Genomic DNA, 24,436 nt, shown 5'->3' with positions numbered 1-24,436 from the left:
TAGTAATTACCTCAGCTGTAGCATTTGGAATTGGGGTGAAGTTTGAAAGAGGTGTGGATCCAACAAACCATTGATAATGCAAAACTACTATGTAAAATTCATGTTTGGAGACAGTTGATGGAAACTATTATGTAAAATTCATGTTAACGAACACCCAATTAATAATTAATTAAGTATATAAATGCAAGATTTGAAGGAGGAGACCCATTACAACTATAAACATATTAACCTTGTCGTAGAGATCAAGGTCACCTGATGCTGTCAAATCAATCAGCAGCCTCACCAGTGCATAATGTGAACCGGGACCTATAATTGTAGCTGGTTCTTCGTTTTCATGAGGGGTATGCACAAGCAATGAAGATTCAGACGAAAATGATCTACTGGATGACAATTGTTGAAGCTCGCTTTCCATTCTAATGGTATAATCCTATTAAAGAAATTAAGATTTGTTTCAGAGCACAGAAAAACCGACTTAACAGACAGAGACAAATTCAAAGTCAAAGTCAAACCTAAAAGCAGTCAACGGAGAAATTCCGCCTTTTAGATTTTTCTGGTGCTATAGTTAGAAGTATCTGAACAACTTCACTCATTATTGGGCGAGCATCAGGATCCAACAACAAACACTCTTTTGCAGCGTATTTGTCTACTTATAAGCCATTTTCCCGATAAGATTACAAACCCAAATATTCTGAATTTTAAAATAAATAAATTTTATAAGAATAAACATATCCTAGATTATAATACATCAACCAAAGCACTTAAAGATCCTAATTAAGTTGTCAAAACAAAAAGAACAGTAATCCAAAATTTCAAATGAGTAAAGTCCAGACTAACCCATATAAGCCTCCTTCTCCCATCTTCCACTTTTTCGGCTAGTGCTATCTGTTGGAATTTTAGTAAAATCCTTTGTATTTGTCACAAAAAATATATGTTTCTGATAAATCACCATAAAAAATATATCATATAAAGTATTTACGATATTACAGATATACCCCTGAATCAAATGAGATAGTAAGCTATTATATTGAAAAACAAACTACTGATGTATTTTCCCTTTTTCTACATATGACATGCTTAACAAAAAAAAGTAAGAGAACTTCTTAATAAACTTAAGAGCCTCCGCCTTAACATATTCAGCACTTCTCAAATTCAAGATACTTCTTAAATAAAAACTGCAAAATCCAACAAATATATATATATATATATATATATATATATATATATATATATATATATATATATATATAAATCATAACCATATAAGTAAAAAAATAGAATCAACAACAATAACTAACTCACCTTCATCTTCTTAACTGGAAGCTCTAAGCATATAGTTCTTAAATAAAAATTGCAATGCCCTTTGAAATATTTTTACCACTGTATCCTTTGGTGGGGACCCGTATTCATTTTCTAAGTTAAAGTATGCAACCCAAACATTATGCTTCTCTGACTCTTCTCTTATATTAATTGTCTTCAAAGCCCTAAACAGCAACCAAAAAACTGTAAATTTATATAATTTTTGTAATCAACTATGAAGAATTTTTTATTTTTATATACCTTTCAGCCATTGATCGGGTCTTTTCAACTTCACTCAAGGAGAGAAAAAATGCCATGTATTTTATCCAGATAAAGCTGCTATTTGGGGAGCTTCTTATCATCTTCTCATAATCATCAGCTGTTCTTGGAATATCTTTCTACAATACTCTCTCCTCTATAGCCCGAATTCTTCTTTCCCTATTTACAGAAAAGTTAAAATTACGATATTTCCCTTTTCATAGTGAGAGATTATTAATTATTAATTATTAAATATTAACCTATGTGAATACCTTTCATCTGTTTCTTTCTTTTTTGTTCGTTTACTTTTGTTTTCATTCTTTTTTGTTCGTTTACATCAATTCTCTTTAACAGAGGCTACAATGAAACCACCCTGTTTGAAAACAAAAACACATCATTACATTAGAGAGTAGAAGTGAGGATCGTGGAATGAGGAGGAAATCGCCATTGAAACCTGCATAGTTTTTCAGTTAGGGTTTTACACAGGAGAAGATGAGAAGATCCAAAATCGAAATCAAAGCTATGAGTAGAGGAGAAATTAAAGAAATAGAAGAACGAAAACATTAGGAAGAGAGAATAACCAAAGCATATCTTAGACAGGTTAGGGTGTGGAAATTCAAGCAGTCTTCGACGAGGTCACATGAGCCTGAGGTCGCCGGAGGAAAATACCCCTAAGGTCGTTGGAGGAGAAGTGAGCAAAGATGTTGCCGGAGACGTGAGGCGAGATTATCGATCGATTGTTGCAGAGGCCAGAGAGCACCAAGTGTTTTTGTTCTTGAAAAAAAACCCTAGTCCCTGCGATTTTGTGGAATTTAGTAGTACTATCCTTGCTTGTCTTCTTCTTTGCTTCTAAATCATAATAACAATCTCCATGAAATCGCATTGGGTTTTAGGTTCGAGGGAGAGAGAGAGAGAGAGAGAGAGAGAGAGAGAGGGAGAGAGAGGAAGACGAAGACCCTAGGCTTCTTTCTTGCTAATTGGAAGAGGAGCGGGTTTTAATTTTTCACATGGAATAGGCGGGGTTTTAATTTTTGGGGATTTCATTTCCCCCTTTCAAGAACACGCGTTTTGAGTAAAACATAAAGCGACACTCACAGAGGGCGCACATTTTAGATAAAGTGCCCTCCGTGTTTTTATTTTTTTACATGAGACACTAATCTAAAGGCACGTACTAATGCGTGACATAAACCCTTAATTTTTTTGAAGAGACGACACTTTTTTAATGTCACTCTCTTTTGCGTAACATAAATCAATGATTGTCGTGATTTGCGCGTCGTAAAAGGGTCTTTTTCTTGTAGTGCCCCGAACGTTTCTGTCGTTTAGGTTTGGGGTGTGACATTATGCTCATAATCCAACAGTGGTATCAGAGCCTAAGTCGGTTTTCTAGTTGAATAAATGCAAATATGAACTGCCAAAACAGAAAATCGAAATTTTTGGCTGTCTGACTGGCTGACTAGCCGAGTCCATGTATGGACGCGACGAGTTGCATGAACTCGACGAGTTCCATAGTGGACTCGACGAGTCCAGGGCTTTGGTGCCGAGATTTTCGATTTTCTAGCCAGATTTTGATGAAAATAACTACCAAAACTCGTTTTTCTAGCCTAAAATCGATTTTTTATGATTGGTATGGTTATCCTTATAAAAATTAATGGATTTGGTTAGATATGGATAATATAGGATTATTATGATTCAAATATTTGACCTAGTAATTTTGAAAAGTTTCAAATTACACCCTTTAGGTTTTATAGTTTAAACTTAAACTTAAAAGTTTTAGTTTTTGAAATTTAAATAGTTAAACCCTAATATTTTGAAAAGTTTCAAAATTTGTCCTCAAGTTTTGGGATTTAAAATTTAATTAAAAAGTAACTTTGAAATATTAAATTCTAGAACCCTAGTATTTTGAAAAATTCAAATTGCACCTTTGTGGTTTTATTAAATTAATTGGAAGAGAAGCGGGTTTTAATTTTTCACATGGAATAGGCGGGGTTTTAATTTTTGGGGACTTCATTTCCCCCTTTCAAGAACGCACGTTTTGAGTAAAACATAAAGCGACACTCACAGAGGGCGCACATTTTAGATAAAGTGCCCTCCGTGTTTTTATTTTTTTACATGAGACACTAATCTAAAGGCACGTACTAATGCGTGACATAAACCCTTAATTTTTTTGAAGAGACGACACTTTTTTAATGTCACTCTCTTTTGCGTAACATAAATCAATGATTGTCGTGATTTGCGCGTCGTAAAAGGGTCTTTTTCTTGTAGTGCCCCGAACGTTTCCGTCGTTTAGGTTTGGGGGTGTGACATTATGCTCATAATCCAACAGTGGTATCAGAGCCTAAGTCGGTTTTCTAGTTGAATAGATGCAAATATGAATTGCCAAAACAGAAAATCGAAAGTTTTGGCTGTCTGACTAGCTGACTAGCCGAGTCCATGTATGGACGCGACGAGTTGCATGAACTCGACGAGTTCCATAGTGGACTCGACGAGTCCAGGGCTCTGGTGCCGGGATTTTCGATTTTCTAGCAAGATTTTGATGAAAATAACTACCAAAACTCGTTTTTCTGGCCTAAAATCGATTTTTTATGATTGGTATGGTTATCCTTATAAAAATTAATGGATTTGGTTAGATATGGATAATATAGGATTATTATGATTCAAATATTTGACCTAGTAATTTTGAAAAGTTTCAAATTACACCCTTTAGGTTTTATAGTTTAAACTTAAACTTAAAAGTTTTAGTTTTTGAAATTTAAATAGTTAAACCCTAATATTTTGAAAAGTTTCAAAATTTGTCCTCAAGTTTTGGGATTTAAAATTTAATTAAAAAGTAACTTTGAAATATTAAATTCTAGAACCCTAGTAGTTTGAAAAATTCAAATTGCACCTTTGTGGTTTTATTAAATTAATTGGAAGAGGAGCGGGTTTTAATTTTTCACATGGAATAGGCGGGGTTTTAATTTTTGGGGATTTCATTTCCCCCTTTCAAGAACGCGCGTTTTGAGTAAAACATAAAGCGACACTCACAGAGGGCGCACATTTTAGATAAAGTGCCCTCCGTGTTTTTATTTTTTTACATGAGACACTAATCTAAAGGCACGTACTAATGCGTGACATAAATCCTTAATTTTTTTGAAGAGACGACACTTTTTTAATGTCACTCTCTTTTGCGTAACATAAATCAATGATTGTCGTGATTTGCGCGTCGTAAAAGGGTCTTTTTCTTGTAGTGCCCCGAACGTTTCCGTCGTTTAGGTTTGGGGGTGTGACATTATGCTCATAATCCAACAGTGGTATCAGAGCCTAAGTCGGTTTTCTAGTTGAATAGATGCAAATATGAACTGCCAAAACAGAAAATCGAAATTTTTGGCTGTCTGACTGGCTGACTAGCCGAGTCCATGTATGGACGCGACGAGTTGCATGAACTCGACGAGTTCCCTAGTGGACTCGACGAGTCCAGGGCTCTGGTGCCGGGATTTTCGATTTTCTAGCCAGATTTTGATGAAAATAACTACCAAAACTCGTTTTTCTGGCCTAAAATCGATTTTTTATGATTGGTATGGTTATCCTTATAAAAATTAATGGATTTGGTTAGATATGGATAATATAGGATTATTATGATTCAAATATTTGACCTAGTAATTTTGAAAAGTTTCAAATTACACCCTTTAGGTTTTATAGTTTAAACTTAAACTTAAAAGTTTTAGTTTTTGAAATTCAAATAGTTAAAACCTAATATTTTGAAAAGTTTCAAAATTTGTCCTCAAGTTTTGGGATTTAAAATTTAATTAAAAAGTAACTTTGAAATATTAAATTCTAGAACCCTAGTATTTTGAAAAATTCAAATTGCACCTTTGTGGTTTTATTAAATTAATTAAGTGTTTAATTAAAATAGATAATTAATAAATCCATAAAAAAATATGGTTTAAATTTGATTAAATTAAAAGTCTAATTTATAGTTTAAACCACCTAGTATTTTAAAAGTATAAAATACACTCTTATACTATATAAGATTAAAAGTTTAACATATTATATATGTATAAGTAAAGAGTCAGTCTTACTGTTAGTAGGCCTTATTCACGAAGCTAGTCTATAAGGGGTGTTTAAGAAAGCGGCCTGTAAAATGACCGCCATTGGGTATCTACTCTTACTCACCGCACACTTGACTAGTGGAGGGTCGTTAGCCGAACGGGTAGGATATGACACAACCTTCCATTATAAGTATAATGAAATACGAAGTAACTAAACACTTTTACAAATTCCCAAATCTTAGTGTTTGCATATTGAGCAGGTTGAAGAGCTTCAGACCGTGTTTTCAAAATTACAAAATTCGAGATGCTGTATGGGCTCGTGGTAGTGATAGAGCCCCAAGTCTAGATGTGTTCTCGTTTCGTTTTTTGAAGCAATTCTGGGACTTAATTAAGAAAGATGTTTTCGAGTTTGTGCAAGAATTCTATCATTCAATTTTCATCTCACCAGGCTGTAACTCTTCTTTTATTACATTGATTCCTAAAGTTGATAATCCTACGGAAATAAAAGACTATAGACCAATAAGCCTTATTGGTTTACAATATAAAATTATTTCTAAATTTCTAGCTATTAGATTGGCAAAGGTGGTCGATTCTATTATTCATCCGATCCAATCTGCCTTCAATAAAGGTAAACAAATATTGAATAGTGATCTTATGGTCAATGAAATTATGCGCTGGGCAAAGTTAAAGAAAAAGAAGATGATGCTTTTTAAGGTGGATTTCGATAAAGCTTATGACCCAGTCTCGTGGGAGTATTTAGATCGTGTTATAGAAGTTATGGGTTTTGGAGAATGGTGGTGGTTTTGGATTAGGGGCTGTTTGAGATCTGTTAGGTCTTTAGTACCTTTGAATGGGAATCATTCCAAAGAATTTCAATTATAGAGAGGGTTGAGACAAGGAGACCTGCTATCCCCATTTTTGTTTCTTTTAGTGATGGAAGGTTTACATGTGTATATGGAAGATGCTACATATAACTTTTTGTTCAAAGGTGTTTCTGTTGATGATGATAATGTGCAAGTTTCTCATTTTTTTTATGTAGATGATGCGATCTTTTTTGGTGAATGGGATGCCAAAAATATTTAGAAATTAATTAGGATCCTGAGGTTCTTCTATATGGCCTCAGGGTTACAAATTAATTTGCATAAATCGAAGTTATATGGGATTGGGGTTAACCGTGAGGTCATTGAACATGTTGCCATGTGTACGGGATGTAGGGCAGATTCATTTCCTTTCAGGTATCTTGGATTGCTAATTGGTCAAGGTATGAATAGGAGAACGGCTTGGGAGGTACTCTGTGATAGATCTTGCAAAAAAACTCTTAACTTAGAAATTGAAAATGCTTACCATTGGAGGTCTTCTTACACTACATAAATCAATGCTTATTAGCTTGGGTATTTACTATTTCTCTATGTTTCATACGCCTATTTCTATTTATAGAGATCTGACGCAGATTAGAGCTAGATTTTTTTGGGGTGGGGAAGATCAAAAAAGGATTATTCAATGGGTCAAGTGGGAGGTTATTCTTAATGATAAATTTTATGGTGGATTTTCTATTGGAATCTTGGAATCTTTTAATCAAGCTCTGATGTATAAGTGGAGATGGCGGTTTCTTAATAATCAAAATCTTTTGTGGGTTAAGATTATTAATAGTTGTTATGGTGAAGATGGTGGATTTATGTTGGCTTCTTCTACTAGAGTAAATAATTACGTTTGGATGGGTATTGTAAAATCGTTTTGGGACTTACATAATAGAGGTATAATCCACTTTGACTCAGTGTGTAGGAAAGTGGGTGATGGTGGGAATACGAAATTCTGGGTAGATAATTGGTGTGGTAGTATTAGTCTTAGAGCTCGATTTCCTCGTTTATTTGATGTAGCCAGAAACAAAGATGCTTATGTTAAAGATTATTGGGTTAATAATCAGTGGTTATTCATTGGAACTGTAACATTGGAGGCGAGGTTCTTGGCTCGTAGTTAAATCAATTAATGGTGTTACTTGATTCGGTGGAGTTGTCTAATACTCAGGATTCATGGCGGTGATCGATTGGGGTTGAAGATGAGTTCGCTGTTAGGGGAGCCATATATCATTTAGATTGGTTGAAACATCCTTCTAGAGGTATTTCTACTATATGGAATAGATTTCTTCCAATCAAAATCAATACTTTTATGTGGAGATTAATTTTGGATGGACTCCCTACTATAATGGATTTTGTTAGGAGAGGGGTGGAGATTGATTCCTTTTTGTGCCCTTATTGTTTGGAGGTTCAAGAGAATGTGAATCATATATTTCTTAATTGCAATTTAGCTCATCAACAATGGCTAAAATTGACGCCGTGGATGGATAAACTGATTCCTATTTTTCCCTTTATATTTTGATTTGGTGCATTGGATTGATGGTCTTTCGAGTTCTCATTTTCATAGACTTATCTTGGAAATAGTCCTTATTACTCTTATTTGGGTGTTATGGACTTAAAGGAATACGCTTCTGTTCGGAAACTTGAAGTACAAGAAAGAGTTTTTATTTGATTCGGTTATTCTGTTTTCTTATAATTGAATTTGTAATCATAATCATAAGGTTAGAAGGAATTGAAATGGGTTGATGATTAATCCCTCATGAACTAGTTGTTTTGTTAGATTGCTAGCTATTTGCTAGCGTTTTCTTTTTATATATTCAACCGTTCAAAAAAAGAGATGATAATAACAACATCTTATGACCGAAAGATCTAGAAATCACTACGATTTATAATTATCAATTTTAGGGGGTGTTTAGGAGTGCTTTTTGATAAAAATGCTTATTGGATTAGTAGTAAAATAAGTTTTCTAAAAAGTGTTTAGATTAACTTTTATGATGAAAAAGTCAATAAGTTAAAAAGTGTTTGTTTTAAAAAGTGTTTTTTGAAGTTATTTTGGTTAAAAAGCCAAAAACAATTTCAAAAAGCCAAGTTTTACATGTTATTAAAAAAAAAATGCTTTTTGAAGCTTATGGAAAAGCTATTTTGAAAAATGCTTTTAAGTTTGCCAAACATTTTTTTTGACTTATTAACTTTTCAAAAAGCCAATAAACCATTAAACCGTTTTGAAAAACAATCCTAAGCACATCCTTAGAAATCATAATCATCATTTTATATTATCATACATCATACATACTTATAAATCTAGCATTTTTTCTTGAATATCATGCATTTGAAAGCCCTGTTTTTTAACTTTCTGAAACCACATTCATTTGAAACCCCTTTTTTAAACTAATGCAACCCAAAAGTTTTCTTAATTATGATTTAACACTCAAAAAATTTATAACTTATATTATGTTTAATTAGCATTTAGTGAAAATTTTACTATAAAAAGGCCAATATTTTGGGAAGACATGATACAAATCATATACAAATTTTAGAAAGAAAACAAACTTAAAGGTTTTCGTGTTGGGTTGATGTCTTATGACCACTTTTGGAGATATGCTATTATATTAGAGCTTTTAATTTGTTAATTTGTTATACTAATTCGTTTTTATATTTTCTTCGTTTTTGGATTATTGTAATACAGTCGTAGTATATTGTCATTTGATCGTTAATATATTGATCATATGTTATATAGGGTGATGTCGAAAATATTTAATTAAATATTTTAAATATGTAATTTATTGTTTTTGTAATTGTACCGTTTCAAAAAGATAATTAATTAAAACTCATATATATGTTATACTTTCCATCTCTCTCTCTCTCTCTCTCTCTCTCTATATATATATATATATATATATATATATATAAAATAAAAATATTAATGTTTTGAACTCCTAAGTTTTAAACTTATATTATTTAATTTGTTAGTTAACTAAAATATTTTTCCTACATAAAGATAACATTTTTATGTTTGGTTACTCATATTTGTTTATGTAATTAGACAACAATGTGTACATAGAATGACTACTTCAATTTCACTTAGGAATCGATACCACTAGAGAGGTACGTTGTCTTTAACCGGTGGTAGGAGATCCACATACCCTTTTTAATTATTTATATTAATTCTTAGTAATATCTATTTTATATTTTTATTCACCTTAATTTTTTAGGTACAAATTAAGGAAGAGGATTCTCGGCGCATTAACATAAAGTCAAACGTACGCCTTGCAAAATATGTAATTAAAATTAAATATCATATTTACTAATCGACTTATTTTAAAACTCTTGATGACATTTATGTATAATGATATATTTTGTATGACTTCATTCTTAATTTTAATGTTTAATATTTGAAAGTTCATATATGAAACCTTGGATGTTTTAGTGTAATATAAATAGTGTAATACAAAGTTTATTAGTTCAATATTGTTTATTAATAGCTTACTTAAAACAACTTATTTCTTATTTTATACAAAAAATATTATCGGACATAAGAAAAGTAGATTATATTAACGTTATACAAAAACTTATGATATATATTGGATATTATAAAAGTAAAAGTAAAGTTTATAAGGTATGGACTATATTAGATAGTATCAAAATATAAATTGATGAGTTTTTATGTTATTTGATAATTCGGTTAGTGCCCAAAACATGACTAAAAACGTAAATTTCAACATATTTTTATTTTTTCCCATAATTATTTTAACCACTTAAATGTATTCTTGCACAACGCGAGGGGTTACGCCTAGTCCTATACTATAGGAAACATTTTTTCTTTTATCACATTCATTTGAAACTCTCATTCATTTTTCATTTAACCACATTCATTTGAAACTCCCATGACTTTTCAATTTCTTTATAATAATAATTATAAGTTTGTTAATAAGGTTAAATAAATATCAAACCTAAAATGTAATCATATATAAACTAAATTTGCATATTAAAATAATATCTTTACTTCTACTTATAAATTTATGTTTTTTAAGTTTTAACATATTATACTCAAGGGAAAACTGCAATAAAGTGCCTACATATTGGTCTCATAACTGATTTAGTCTGTATATATTTTTATTCAATTAAGTCCCAAATACCAGTAATCGTATTCAATTTAACTCTTTGACCCGGTCAATAGGTCACCAACTTTCAAAAATTACATTTTTGGCCAAGATTTCAAAATTTATTACAAATTTGGTCCAAAATTTACACTTTTGGCCCAGATTTTAAATTTTGTTACAAATTTGGTCCAAACTTTACCCTTTTTGCCAAAATTTTAGAATTTTATTATGAATTCATCCTAACTTTAGTTTTTTTACAACTTTTTTTTTTCTCAAAAAATAGTTTCTAATATGTTCTTTTCCTTATAAAATCATATTTATACAAAAAAAACGTATTTTCACATAAAAATCTTATATTTTCTATATAAAAACTTTTTTTTAAAAGTTTTTTGTGTATGAAATATCTAGTTATAAAAATAGGCATTTATTAAGTATATAAATATATACAAATCCGTTTTTATAAAATGTATACAAACATAATTTTATAAATATATACAAACACTTATTATATAAAAAATTATTCAAACGCTTTTTTATAAAATGTATACAAACATGATTTTATAAAATGTATACAAACACATATTATATTAAAAATTATTCAAACACGTTTTTATAAAAAAAATATAAACAAACACGGTTTTATAAGAAAAAATATAGTTACACACCTATTTGTGTGTGTGTGTGTGTATATATATATATATATATATATATATATATATATATATATATATATATAAAGGTGATAGGTGTTAGTATACATTTTTTTTGTAAGATACGTTTTTATATACATTTTTTTTTATAAAAACGGATTTGTATATATTTTTATACTTAATAAATATCTAGTTTTATAACTAGATATTCCATATACAAAAAAATTTTTAAAAAAAGTTTTTATATAGAAAATATAAGATTTTTATGTGAAAATAAGTTTTTTTTTTGTATAAATATGATTTTATAAGGAAAAAACATATTAGAAACATTTTTTTGAGAAAAAAAGTTTTAAAAAACAATAAAGTTTGGATGAATGCATAATAAAATTCTAAAATTTGGGCAAAAAGGATAAAGTTTGGACCAAATTTGTAACAAAATTTAAAATTTGGGCCAAAAGTATAAATTTTGGATCAAATTTGTAATAAATTTTGAAATCTGGGCCAAAAATGTAAATTTTGAAAGTTAGATGACCTGTTGACCGGGTCAAAGGGTTAAATTGAATACGATTACCGATATTTAAGACTTAATTGAATAAAAAAATATAGAGACTAAATCGATTATAAGACCAATATGTAGGGCTTTATTGCAGTTTTCCCTATACTTAATATATTCGTTTTAATATATTGTTTGATGTAAACTATTATCATTTTAAAGATACAATTTTGGAAAAATTTGTATAAAATACTTAAATTATTAATTTAAATATAACATTACAAGGTCAACTTAAATATAAATTTTAGTTTAACTTAAATAACCCAAAAAATATTTTGTAAATAGTTAAAAGTGATAAATTGTAGTGTCTTACTAACAATGATTATAAGTTGGTTAATAAGGTAAATAAATATCAAACCTAAAGTGTAATAATAAATAAATTAAATTTCAATTTTAAAATAATATATTTACTTTTACTTATAAAGTTATGTCTTTAACTTTTAACATATTATACTTAATTTATTAAATTTAAAATGTTGTTATATGTAAACCATTATTAGTTTAAAGCTACAACTTTTAAACAGTTTGGACAAAATACTTAAATTGTTAATTTAAATATAACATTACAGTATCAACTTAAATATAAATTTCAGTTCCACTTAAAAAACCAAAGAATATTTTGTAAATAGTTAAAAGTGATAAATTGTAATGATAAATGCAAAAACTAAATTGTAATCTCAATTTAACTAAAATATTTCCTTAAGATATTTTTATAATTGTTAAAAGTTTTGAAAAAAGTAGCTTAAAATAACTTACAATAACAATAGTTAAAAATAACTGTATATAAATGATTTTATTGTTACATTTAAAATCAAAAAACTATGTTTGATGTTTTAAATAATTATAATGATAGAAATTAAAACATTAAACAAATAAATTTTAAAAAATCTATTAACAATAATAACAACTATAAATAACATTAAGCCATATATTATATATAATTTTATTTATGTGTAACTCACAGATATATATATATATATATATATATATATATATATATATATATATATATATATATATATATATATATATATATATATATATATAATTTTATTTATGTGTAACTCACGGGTATAAGTCATTCAAACGTTCGACATTATATATATATATATATATATATATATATATATATATATATATATATATATATATATATATATAATTCAAAATAAATAATATATTATATTAATTTAGTATACGAATTATTATATCAAATTTAACAACAATGTTATTGTTATATTTAAAAAAAACATATATTTATAAAAACTTCAACTATATAAATGCTAATACGCAACACACCGACATTGACCTAGAAAAATAAATCTAAATAACCCAAAATTACGGATGTGCATCGGAACCGGGTACCCGCTTTTGGAACCGGAACCGCCTTGGAACTGCCGGTTTTGGAACCGGAACCGGAACCGCTTTAAGAGGTTCCGGTTCCGGTTCCTAAAGTTATTGAACCACCTTAAGCGGTTCTGGTTCCGGTCCTCGTTTTTTTGGATCCGCTACCCGCTGGGTACCCGCCGAAACCAGTATATATATATATATATATATATATATATATATATATATATATATATATATATATATATATATATATATATATATATATATATATATATATATATATATATTATTTCATATAAATATGTGTATTACTTAGACCGATTTAGAATATATACTAGTCCGATTTTGTCTGTCTTTGGTACGAAATGACTGGATTTGGATCGAACTAAATTGCGGTTTTATCGACAAAAGTTAACAAAATTAATGTAACCGGGTTATCCGCTCCCGGAACCGGAACCGCCGGTTCCGAGACTGGTTTCAAACATTTAAGAATTGCTTAGAGCGGTTCTGATTCTAACTTTCTAGGAACCGCCGGTACCAATTCCGGTTTTCACCGAATGAAATGGATACCCGCCTATGCTGAATCCAAAATAAATACCATTTTAACCAAACATAAGAATTTAAACGATGAAAACTTAGTTAGCGTGTTATCACGATATATCCAAATACGAACAAACAATAATAAAACGCAGCAAGCAAAGGTAGCCAGAGGACCACCACCAACACACCACCGCGCAGGAAGATGGAGAAGGGTTGTGTAACAGCGGCGTTTACAACAAAACCGGCAGCACTATTACCACAAAGTTTCTTCACACAAAACCCTAACACCCATTTATCATTATTACATACCCAATCTAATAGTAGAAGAAGAAGTAACAGCAGACCTTCGTTATCCATTAAAGCTTCTTCTTCTTTCAAGACGCAGACTTTGTCAAGTAATTGGGATGTTCCCACATCAAATTACTCTGCTTCAGCTCCAGCTTGGATGCCTAAATTCGAAGAACTCGATACCACCAACATGCTTCTCCGTCAACGTATCGTCTTCTTGGGATCCCAGGTTTTTAAAGCGTTTTTTCATATATATACTGATGAAATTAGGTAAATTGATTGGTGGGTTCTTGATTTTGTTCAATTTGGTTGCTTAGGTTTTTGAGATTACAGACATACTTATCCACATAAACCATCAATTCATTGAATTTCTTGATAGGTTTTCGTTTTTGTTCAATTTTGTGGCGTATCAGTAAGTTAATTTGAATTCCTTGATGGCTTTTCTTCAATCAAATGGCTACATTTTTCAGATTACAATCACTCATATTTCGCGTTGTGTAGTTTCTAGGGCTTAAAGTTTTGGGCAATTTCCATTTTGAATAATTTTTACATGAAGAGAATGGTGTTTTGCAGGTGGATGATATGTCAGCTGATTTTATAATCAGCCAATTGCTATTTCTTGATGCAGAAGACGATAAAAAGGATATAAGATTGTTCATAAATTCGCCTGGTGGCTCTGTTACTGCTGGTATGCTATTATGTCTTTGTTTGGTTAACAAAGTTTCTTGATTTTTACGACAATTTTCAAGATTCATGGTTTTAGTAGTCCTTGAACACTTTGAAAGGTCAACTACAAAGCAATAAACACATTAAAACTTATCACTTCAAGCTAGAAATATGACATAAAAAATTTCCAACTTTAAGTTCTTAATCACTAGCAATTGCATTTGATCCTTGTAGAGTTGTACTCAAGCATTTCATGTAACATGGACTATTTGTGTGCTAAATTCGAGATAATCTACCAATTACATAATTGGAGCAAAATTTATTATTGATATCTATGAGCACATTTAAATGTTTTGAACACAATTTTTCATAGCTATGTTAAGTTCTTATTATATTTTTGTTTCATTTGAGCTTTCTTGTAAGTCAAATTAGCAATTTTTGACTTTACCTTGTATCATCTATAAAATAGAATCCCATTGTACTCTTGTGTTTTATAAAAGTTGGATCACTTTTCTTTACATGATGTCCCATAAAAAATTGCCACATTTTCTTTCTTGGAAAAGGTTCCAAGTTAAAGATTCATGTAATTCATTGATAGTTACCCATAAGTTCAATCCCATTTTTGTGTAATCTTTTGATGATTAAAAGAAATGCTAAATTTTGTGATCTATTTAATGATGCATTAAGGAATGGGAATATACGATGCCATGAAGCTATGCAAAGCAGATATTTCGACCATTTGTGTTGGATTAGCTGCATCTATGGGTGCATTTCTTCTTGCTTGTGGCACCAAAGGGAAGAGATTTTGTATGCCTAATTCTCGGGTCATGATCCATCAACCTCTTGGAAAGGCTGGAGGAAATGTATGTGGTTAAGTGGTTTGCTTTCTTTATCTATACAAATTGTTTCTTTTCATATCAATAATAATATATATTTTACTCTTTCATGATTTCAAAGTATGAAGTTATAGACCATAAAATGAAAAATAAAGAACAATGATTTTAGTTCAGAATCATGAATCCGATTTAAAACAAGAACAACAACGTACTTTCATGTATTTGTTTATTATAGCATCTTACTATAATAAACATATAAATGAAAGTACATTGCTATTTCTTGTATGATGTGGATAAAACATTACTTTTGACTTTTGTTATTATGAATAATTTTCTTTCACTCACCTTCCTAAAGTTATCCATTTGGCAATGGTAGTTCACATATTCTATAGTAAAAAAGAAAGGAAATAATCGACTTGTTTACTCTTATTAAAATAATCAGTGTCACCCTTAAAATGATTCAACCCTCACATTTCAAACATTATACTAATTTTCCCTTATTAACTAACTAGTTCATGATTTCTCAATTTATATATATATCCAGGCAACAGACATGAGCATAAGAATAAGAGAAATGGTGTACCACAAAGTTAAAGTCAACAAAATCATATCAAGAGTCTCAGGAACTCCTTATGAAAAGGTCATTACCCTTTTATTCATTTTTTCTCATTTAGGCATCAAACTTTCTAACAACCCCCTTCATACGCCTCTTACCTGACTCTCTGACTCAGTCAAATTCAGACTGTTTGATATCACACTTAGAATTCTCTGACTCAGTTAGATTTAGGACTCAATCAGATCCGACTCAATCAGCAACTATAAAACATTCAGGTTGAAGCAGACACAGATCGCGATTACTTCATGAACGCATGGGAGGCAAAGGCGTATGGATTGGTGGATGAGGTGATTGATGATGGAAAGCCAGGTTTAGTTGCACCGATTGCAGATACAAATCCTCCACCAAAAACCCGTGTGTGGGATTTGTGGAAAGTTGAGGGGAGTAGAAAGGCGTTGAAGAATATGCCTTCAGAGGACAAGATGTTGCAGAATGGACATGTTAGTGGTGGGGAAGATGGAGATGAATAGAAAAAGGAAGAATATGCTTCTGCTTGAAGAGAAAATGTAACATTTAGATATTTTTATTTCGAGTTTTGTTGTTAATTATCGAGATATTTAGACTCTTTTTGGTTGATAAAATCATAAAATTCTTAATAGTAATTGCAAAAGAGGTGAAGTCTTGTTGTTTTCTTCTTTAAGATAACTTGGTTGACTAGGGCTATTAAATGAGTTGACTAGTGGTTCTTTATATTAAGAATGTTTACTAGGGGCTTTTAGGTCATTTCACCAGCTAATAAGTCTTTGGAGGTCTGTTATAGTTAACATTGATCAGTTAAGTTGAGAAGTTTGTTTCTAGGAGACTTGGCCTCTTGAATGCCAATAATAATAATGTGTAATCTTATTTTTTCTAGCTCTAATCATTTAATAATTTTTTAAATTCTGCCCTAAAATCACAGTGTACGCCAATTAAGTTTTTGTTTGGTTTCATGAAGCATTTTGCAAATCACTTTACGAAATGCTCTTGACAAAAATTTATCATATTTATCTTTAGCAATTGATTTAGGAACAAAATCACATCAAATCATGTAAAAGGGCAAAACATAATTGGTCGTTGCATACGTATATTTACATATTATATAATACTAGAATACCATTAAGTTCAATTGTTGGGATATTCACAAAAAATGACTACTTTTCAAAAATCATACTCGAGGTTTGAATCATATATTAGAAAAACATCGAAATTGACCATCAATTTTGAAATTTGGTAAATTTTGCATATGTTATTTAGTTGTGAAATGACTTTTCTTATAAAAATATAGTTCGAAATTAGTAAACATGTGAAATACATTTTTGGGAAAAGTTGTTGAAAAGTTTTGTCGGTTTTGAAAATACCCTAGTTGGAAACTATCCTAGAATTTTGAAATGTTTATTAAATAAAAGTTGTTGAGAATAGGTTTTGTCGGTCGGGAGTACCATCACTTTTGAAGGTTGTGAGATTCTAATTAGGGGCCAATGTCTCCACAATTCTTCGGAAAGCATTTCATAGAACAAAATGATTTCATGTTTTTATTTTTATTTTTTAGAATGACATGCCACCAGAGGAATGATAATCGTGTCGTGTCGAAACACTAAATGGGTTGAAAGTGTTATAACCCGATCCGTTTAATTAACGTGTTGTGTCGTTTCAACGCGTTTATTTTTGTGTCGTGTTTCGTGTAAGGGATATACCTTGAAATATATCGTGTCATGTTAGGTTAAAAGATTGAGCATGTTTAAAGAGTAGGAATTGGATAGGCAGAAAGGAAAAATTAATAGTCTGAAGGCGGATTAGATGAAGTCATAGCAAATTCAGATGACAAAATTGAAAGCGTATAAGCTTGTAAGGCGGAAGACAAGATCATGAGGATGAGAGAGTGATCAAAGAGACTATATTATTTGCGAGAGAACGGAAAAAAACTAAGTCATTTCAACATTATAAAAAGACTGAATCCAATGGTTTTCTTTTACTTACGGTTTTGCTTTTGTATATTTATAGTGTATTTAAAGAATTCAAAATCTTGCATATAAATAAACGTGTCATTTTCGAGTCATATTTGAGTTGAAATTCTCAACCATAACCTTACCCGTTTAATTTTCGTGTCGTGTCGTATCAACCAGTTTATTTAAACGAGTTGAAATAGCTTACCCAAACCCGTTTATTCCATGTCAAGTTCGTGTCGGGTTTCGTGTCGTGTCAATTTTTGCCACTTTGCCACCTCTACATGCCACCCTTAGTGGCGAGTTTAGAATAGAAAACCATGTAGTTCACTAAAAGTCAGACCGGTTTAAAAAATGGGTTCAATCGAGTCGGTTTACTAAGAAAAAAAATGTTTTAGTATGTATAAAAACTTTAGTTGAAATGGCTGAGCCCGAAATGGTTTTCCTTAATTTTTTTTACTAAAAGCAACATATACTTGGATTTAGCAAGCTTATGTTATACAAATATGAAAGAAGAAGCATTTATTTATAATAGAAAACTTCTTAATCATTGTTTTCTTATAGTTAATACGAGACTACTTAATCTTAGTTATGACATGCCTTTTATTGACTTTAGTTTATATAATTTTTTCCTTCATTTTCTTTTACCAAACACATTAAGGTAGGTCCTTCAAAATATTTAAGGTAGGTCCTAAATGTTGTTTGTATATGACTTCTCATGAACTTTTTAAATTTAGGTCGGTCAAGCGACCCACCTTCCCATAACATAGCCTCGCCACTGGCCACCCTAAGTTTGAAGGTTGTGAGATTCTAACTAGGTGAAGCTTCTTTTAAAGTGTTTAATTCCCAAGTGATCAACATTAAGCCATATTGTCGGTGATTTATAGTACTCTTTATAATAGAGGGTCGTGGGAGAGAAACAATGGCATTATGCAACATATAAATCACATTGGTTGAATTATGATATGGATTTGCCTTTAGGTATGAATTATTCTTGTTTGGTTCATATTCATTTGGTGGCTCACAAGATACATTTAGGTGATAATTAAAATGTGTATATTTCTAACCGTTTGAAATTGAATAATGTTATGGAGATAGTTGTTGATATTGATGTAAATCACATTTGTATCTGTATGTTGTCAACATTATTGTCAAAGCTAGAAACAATTTTCATGCAAAGAGATCAGCAGTTAGTAATAGATCAACTAGTGGAAATCGGTCGAATGAAAATCGATAATGTGGAAATTGATCGGATGTGAATTGTTCAAGTAGAAACGGGTATGGTAGAAAATTGTCAGAAAAATTAATGTATTATAAGTTACCTTTTATGGTGACTTACGAGTTTGGATGCGGTGTACAGAAACAACCTTTTATGGTGAATCTAGTTTTTGTGTACAAAACATTGGAAGAAGTTGGTTGTAAGTGTCACAACTAGCATTTTTAGCTAGTAAATTCTATTCTCATGTAAACATTATCCATTGTAAGACTTGTACTCTAAATGAATATCATAATCTATAAGGGGTTGGAAACCCTAGAAAATCCCGGTTCAAATTCATTATGGACTAGGAATTCTTTTTTTTTTTACCTAATGGATCAATAAACCTTCCACTTGACTACTTTGGGTCTAGAACCCTTAAATGGGCCCTAATTGAACCCACTTTCATAAAACTTAACATTTTGGGCCATAATGAATCCAAAATGAATTGGTTTACTTTAATGGGCCTTATTGGACCATAATTGATTCAATTAGCTTTCATGGACCATAAATCCATTCTTTTATACAAAATTGGGCCGTTAACTACTCTAAGGGACCAATGGGCCGAAAACTTCTTCTTGGACCTCAAAATTTTTGAACCAAGATAAGAAGTGGGTCAAAATAATCTATTTCCTTCTCCCCTAGCCCAAAAATCGGCCCAAGTAAAAAAAAAGAGATTAGTGGATGATTAAGGGAGGGATTGACACCTCATAATTATCCAACATACCTCTAGGTTATATCCCTCATGTATCCATGCAAGGTTCATGTATCAAGGCAAGCTCATTTCTCCCCCCTCTCTTTTCTTATCTACGGCCGAAACCCCTCACCACCACCTCCATAATTTACTTTCAACTTCACTAAAAATCCTCTCAAGAACTTCAAAGTTAAATCTCATCTTTCCTCTTCAAAAATTCGTGTGTGCTTGTGTATGCAAGAAGTTATCATCAAAGATCATCATTTTGGTAAGCTACCTCTATTCAAGAAGTTTAGCTTTATCTTTATGTTAAACTTATCACTCATAATCACACCATTTCATGATTTTTCTATTTGGAATCTTCTTGAACTCGAAAATTTCTCCAAGAAGCTTGCTAGGCCGAAAAACCTCATCATCTTCTACCAAATCTTCTTCAAAACCGTGAACATCAAAGCAATGTGAGTTCATACCCCTCTATTTTCGGTTTTATAATGTTTTATGGGGGAGAATACAAGTGAAATGTGTAGATCTATGGGTATTTGTATGTTATGTGTGATTTCTTGTGTTATATGGTGAATATGTGCTAAAAATGAAATATATTACGAGATCTATAGTTCAAGAAGGAAAAATATGTGATCTAGGATATATTTCACTTAACATGTGTAATGACCCTAAAATCATGACTAAATTTTTTTGTTTTAATATTACTAAAAATCGCACATCAACTATTAGATAATAAAACCATGAATCGTATGTCTCAAAATGCCATTGTAAATGTATCAATTCACAACTGGAGTTAATATCATATCAGAATATCTAAATAAAACTCCTAGGAATAAACTACAACTGTGGTGTGTACCATGCCATCAATCCGAGCTCTTCCCCTTGCTTGCGGAAGTACCTGAAACCAAAATTGAAAACTGTAAGTACAAAGCTTAGTGAGCTCCCCCAAAATACCACATACCATACAATAACATATAAACACATATTGGGCCTTGCCCACTGCATCAGACCGAAATCCGGACTAACTGGTGCCTTTCCCCCCTGCATCAGACCGAAGTTCGGAAACTGCATCGGACCGAAGTCCGGACTAACTGGGGCCTTGCCCCTGCATCGGACCGAGGTCCGGCTAACTGCATCGGACCGAAGTCCGGACTAACCGGGGCCTTGCCCCTGCATCGGACCGAAGTCCGACTAACTGCATCGGATCGCAGTCCGGCTAACACATAGCACAAAGACATGCTTGAATCACAAAGACATCAAGCACACTAAGCTACTGCATCGGACCGGAGTCCGGATCTACTACTAACTAGACGGGTCGGCATTGTGGTCATACCCCATTCCTACTGGAAGGAAACTCACTTGAACTGCTGAACTCGGCCAATAACCCTCTAGCTACTATCCGACGATTCTTCGAAATGCTGCTCCTTTAGCTCCCTAAGTTACCAATACCAATAACAACACTTAGCCTAAGCTGAACTCTAGAAGTCAAACTAAGTCATCTCTGGTCAAAGTCAAAGTCCTGGTCAAAGTCAACCTTCCAGTTGACTTTACTCGCCGAGTCAACCCGTAAACTCGCCGAGTTCTTAAACTCATAATCCTTCAAAATACCACTCAACTCGCTGAGTCACCCCATGACTCGTCGAGTTCAACGATCTCCGAGTCCCATCCTGACCAAACCCACCGAGTCACCACTCAACTCACTAATCTGCATCTTAACCAGAGAATATTTGGGGTTCTGCGACCAGACTCGCTGAGTCCAAGAACAGAATTGTCGAGTCCAAGGCAATCTTCAACAGATTCGCCGAGTTGTTCTTCCAACTCGTCGAGTTCCTGCCCATCTTCATACAACTCGCCGAGTCCACCCACGTGACTCGCCGAGTCGCTTTAGTTCTTCACCCATACAGTGACTTTTCGAGCCATGCAGGGGCTCCAAAATGTAGAACCACACTTCTAAGGCCCACCCTTCACGTAAAGTTGCAAACTTTACATGAAACCAAGGAGTTATAGGCTTGAAACACCCTAGGGATAGGGTTTGAGACAAACATGCTTCACCAATACACCAAAGACTGATACTTTATGGGTTTCTAGGCCAAGACAAACCTATATTTGAAGTTCTCTTTGCTCACCAAGTCACAATACACGAATTGACCTTGGAAATTGCCCCAAAATGATAAAATCTAACTAGGAAAGGGGATCTAAGTGAATAACAGCCAAGGCATGAGCTTCATACCTTCAAATGATCTGAAATATCACACCAACTTAGAATCTACTGCCAATTCTTGAATCACCAAAGGTTCCTTTCTTCATTCTAGCTTCAAAGCACCCAGAAATGGCAAAGAAAGCTTGAGAGCACTACAATGGAGGCTTAGGGTTTCGAGAGTAGGTAAAGGGAGTGATGGAGGATGGGGTGGAGGCCTGAAATGATGCTTAAATAGGGTCCCAAGTTCGGAAATTAGGGTTTCCCAACCGAGACTAGACTTGACGAGTTGACTCCTTTGACTTAGGGCTTTTCTTTCCTTTCCTGGTCTTCCTGATTCTGGGTGTTACAACTCTCCCCCACTTAAGCTAGAATTCGTCCTCGAAGTCCGCTACGGCCAACTGTCCTGCAATCCGTTCGCATCACCCTCGCCTGATGAATATACGTCCGGCCGACCACCGACCTCAATGTCAACACATAACAACCAAGTATCACCCGGTGATATTGTCCCCTTCCTGGCAGGAACACACTTTCGACACTTGTGAAAGTTACGTACTACAAAATTCACTGGGTCCTCTCCTAGTGCCAAACTATCCTCCCTTTATCCATATATGACGATAACCCGAGCAACTCGCACGGTTGGAACTCATTCTGCCCTCTTCTTTAATCCGTTCCTTCCATGCTAACTACCCCAGGTTCTCACTAGAACAACAGAATCCACAGATCCATTTATCCCCGTGACTCACTTATACTTCGCCATAAATCAGATAATCGTGTTATGAGTGGCTTGTCACTCCACAAGCTATCCATAAAAGTCCAAAATACCATCACCGTTGGAGACCCAAGACTTTATGAAAACACTGAATTGCCTGATCACTGACTGCCTGAAACACTGAATGCCCGAAACACTAACTGCTTGAAATGCTAAACTACCTGGACACTGAACTGCCTGAAACACTGAACTGCCTGAAACACTGAACTGCCTGAACACTGAACTGCCTGAAACACTGAACTGCCTGAACATTGAACTGCCTGAACACTGAACTGCCTGAACACTGACTGCCTGAAACACTGAACTGCTTGAACACTGAACTGTCTGAACACTGACCGCCTGAAACACTGAATTGCCTGAACACTGACTGCCTAACACACTGAACTGCCTGAAACACCAAACTGCCTGAACATTGACTGACTGAAACACTGAACTGCCTGAACACTGACTGCCTGAAATAGCATGCTGCTACATGGCTGCTTTCCTATATCTCTCGAGACCCTCCTGGTCTCAATTCCCTCGACAGTCATCTGAAATATCGGGTTCCAACCCAGCTGCGGAGCCAAAGGACTCCCTATTTTTGTCATCTCACATGATTTCCGAACAAAATCCTTCCCTGGAACTAGTTACCACTAGTTATCATGTTACTGAGGCTCTAACATCCTCCTGATCCAACCGATCGGGTCCGAGCGTCGAAACCTGATGTTACCAAATCGTGGCTAAACGTGATTGCTACCTGACCAATTGTAGCCTTATATAACAAGTAGCCTGAAGCAATCCATTGCTTCCCCGATCTCAGACTTACAGTGACATGCCTATAGTCTTATCTCTAGCTCAACTAGGTCTGATCCATCCAAATAATCCCGAAATCCAATTTGTGGATTTCCACATCCTTACTGCTATGCATGATCTGGGAGCTAATGTTCCTTCCACGTCCTAACAACGTGCTCATGCTATCTACCAACCTGGTGGATGTTACGGCTACACCCGCAGACTTACAACACTCTATCACTATCTGGCTGCTAGTGAATGCTACGGCTACACCTGCAGACTTACAACACTCTAATACTATCTGGCTGCTAGTGAATGCTACGGCTACACCCGCAGACTTACAACACTCTAATATTATCTGGTTGCTAGTGAATGCTATGGCTACACCCGCAAACTTACAACACTCTAATACCATCTGGCTGCTAGTGAATGCTACGTCTACACCCGCAGACTTACAACACTCTAATACTATATGGCTGCTAGTGAATGTTACGGCTACACCCGTAGACTTACAACACTCTAATACTATATGGCTTCTAGTGAATGCTACGGCTACACCCGCAGACTTACATCACTCTCCCTGCTGACACTATCCCTAACTACTATTCCGAGGGCACCCTGACTCGCCCGAGTCCTGCTAGCGATTTCCCCCAACCTGATTTCCAAAACCAGCCCTCAGTCACCAAATGCTACAGCTATCTTGTAGTCTTACATCCTTGCTACACTTGCTTTCCGACAAGAAATTCTTCAGCTTGATTTTCCAAACCAATCATCTACTAATCCCTAA

General features: G+C 33.1%; 2 protein-coding genes across 2 annotated transcripts; both read left to right on the top strand.

Annotated features, from left to right (window-relative positions):
• Nucleotides 1-6,918: 6,918 nt before the first annotated feature.
• LOC111909969 (uncharacterized mitochondrial protein AtMg00310-like) lies at nt 6,919-7,560 on the top strand. Its single transcript, XM_023905762.1, has one exon. The coding sequence runs from the start codon at nt 6,919-6,921 to the stop codon at nt 7,558-7,560; it is 642 nt and encodes a 213-aa protein (XP_023761530.1).
• A 6,156-nt stretch (nt 7,561-13,716) lies between these two features.
• LOC111909986 (ATP-dependent Clp protease proteolytic subunit 3, chloroplastic) lies at nt 13,717-16,653 on the top strand. The gene is made up of 5 exons (XM_023905785.3): nt 13,717-14,146; nt 14,491-14,605; nt 15,271-15,446; nt 15,964-16,059; nt 16,251-16,653. Exons 1-5 carry the CDS (start codon nt 13,832-13,834, stop codon nt 16,503-16,505), a joined length of 957 nt encoding a protein of 318 aa, XP_023761553.1. The 5' UTR covers nt 13,717-13,831; the 3' UTR covers nt 16,506-16,653.
• The last annotated feature ends 7,783 nt before the right edge of the window (nt 16,654-24,436 follow it).

Source organism: Lactuca sativa, chromosome 4 (genome assembly GCF_002870075.4).
Source record: "Lactuca sativa cultivar Salinas chromosome 4, Lsat_Salinas_v11, whole genome shotgun sequence".
NCBI lineage: Eukaryota > Viridiplantae > Streptophyta > Magnoliopsida > Asterales > Asteraceae > Lactuca > Lactuca sativa.
Note: the sequence above shows the minus strand (reverse complement) of the source record. Positions and strands in the feature narration are given on the sequence as shown.

Coding starts and splice junctions, on each gene's coding strand:
- LOC111909986 (XM_023905785.3), top strand. CDS start 13,832: ATGGAGAAGGGTTGTGTAACAGCGGCGTTTACAACAAAACCGGCAGCA. Junction 14,606..15,270: donor TGGTGGCTCTGTTACTGCTG/GTATGCTATTAT, acceptor TGATGCATTAAG/GAATGGGAATATACGATGCC. Junction 16,060..16,250: donor CAGGAACTCCTTATGAAAAG/GTCATTACCCTT, acceptor TAAAACATTCAG/GTTGAAGCAGACACAGATCG.
- LOC111909969 (XM_023905762.1), top strand. CDS start 6,919: ATGCTTACCATTGGAGGTCTTCTTACACTACATAAATCAATGCTTATT.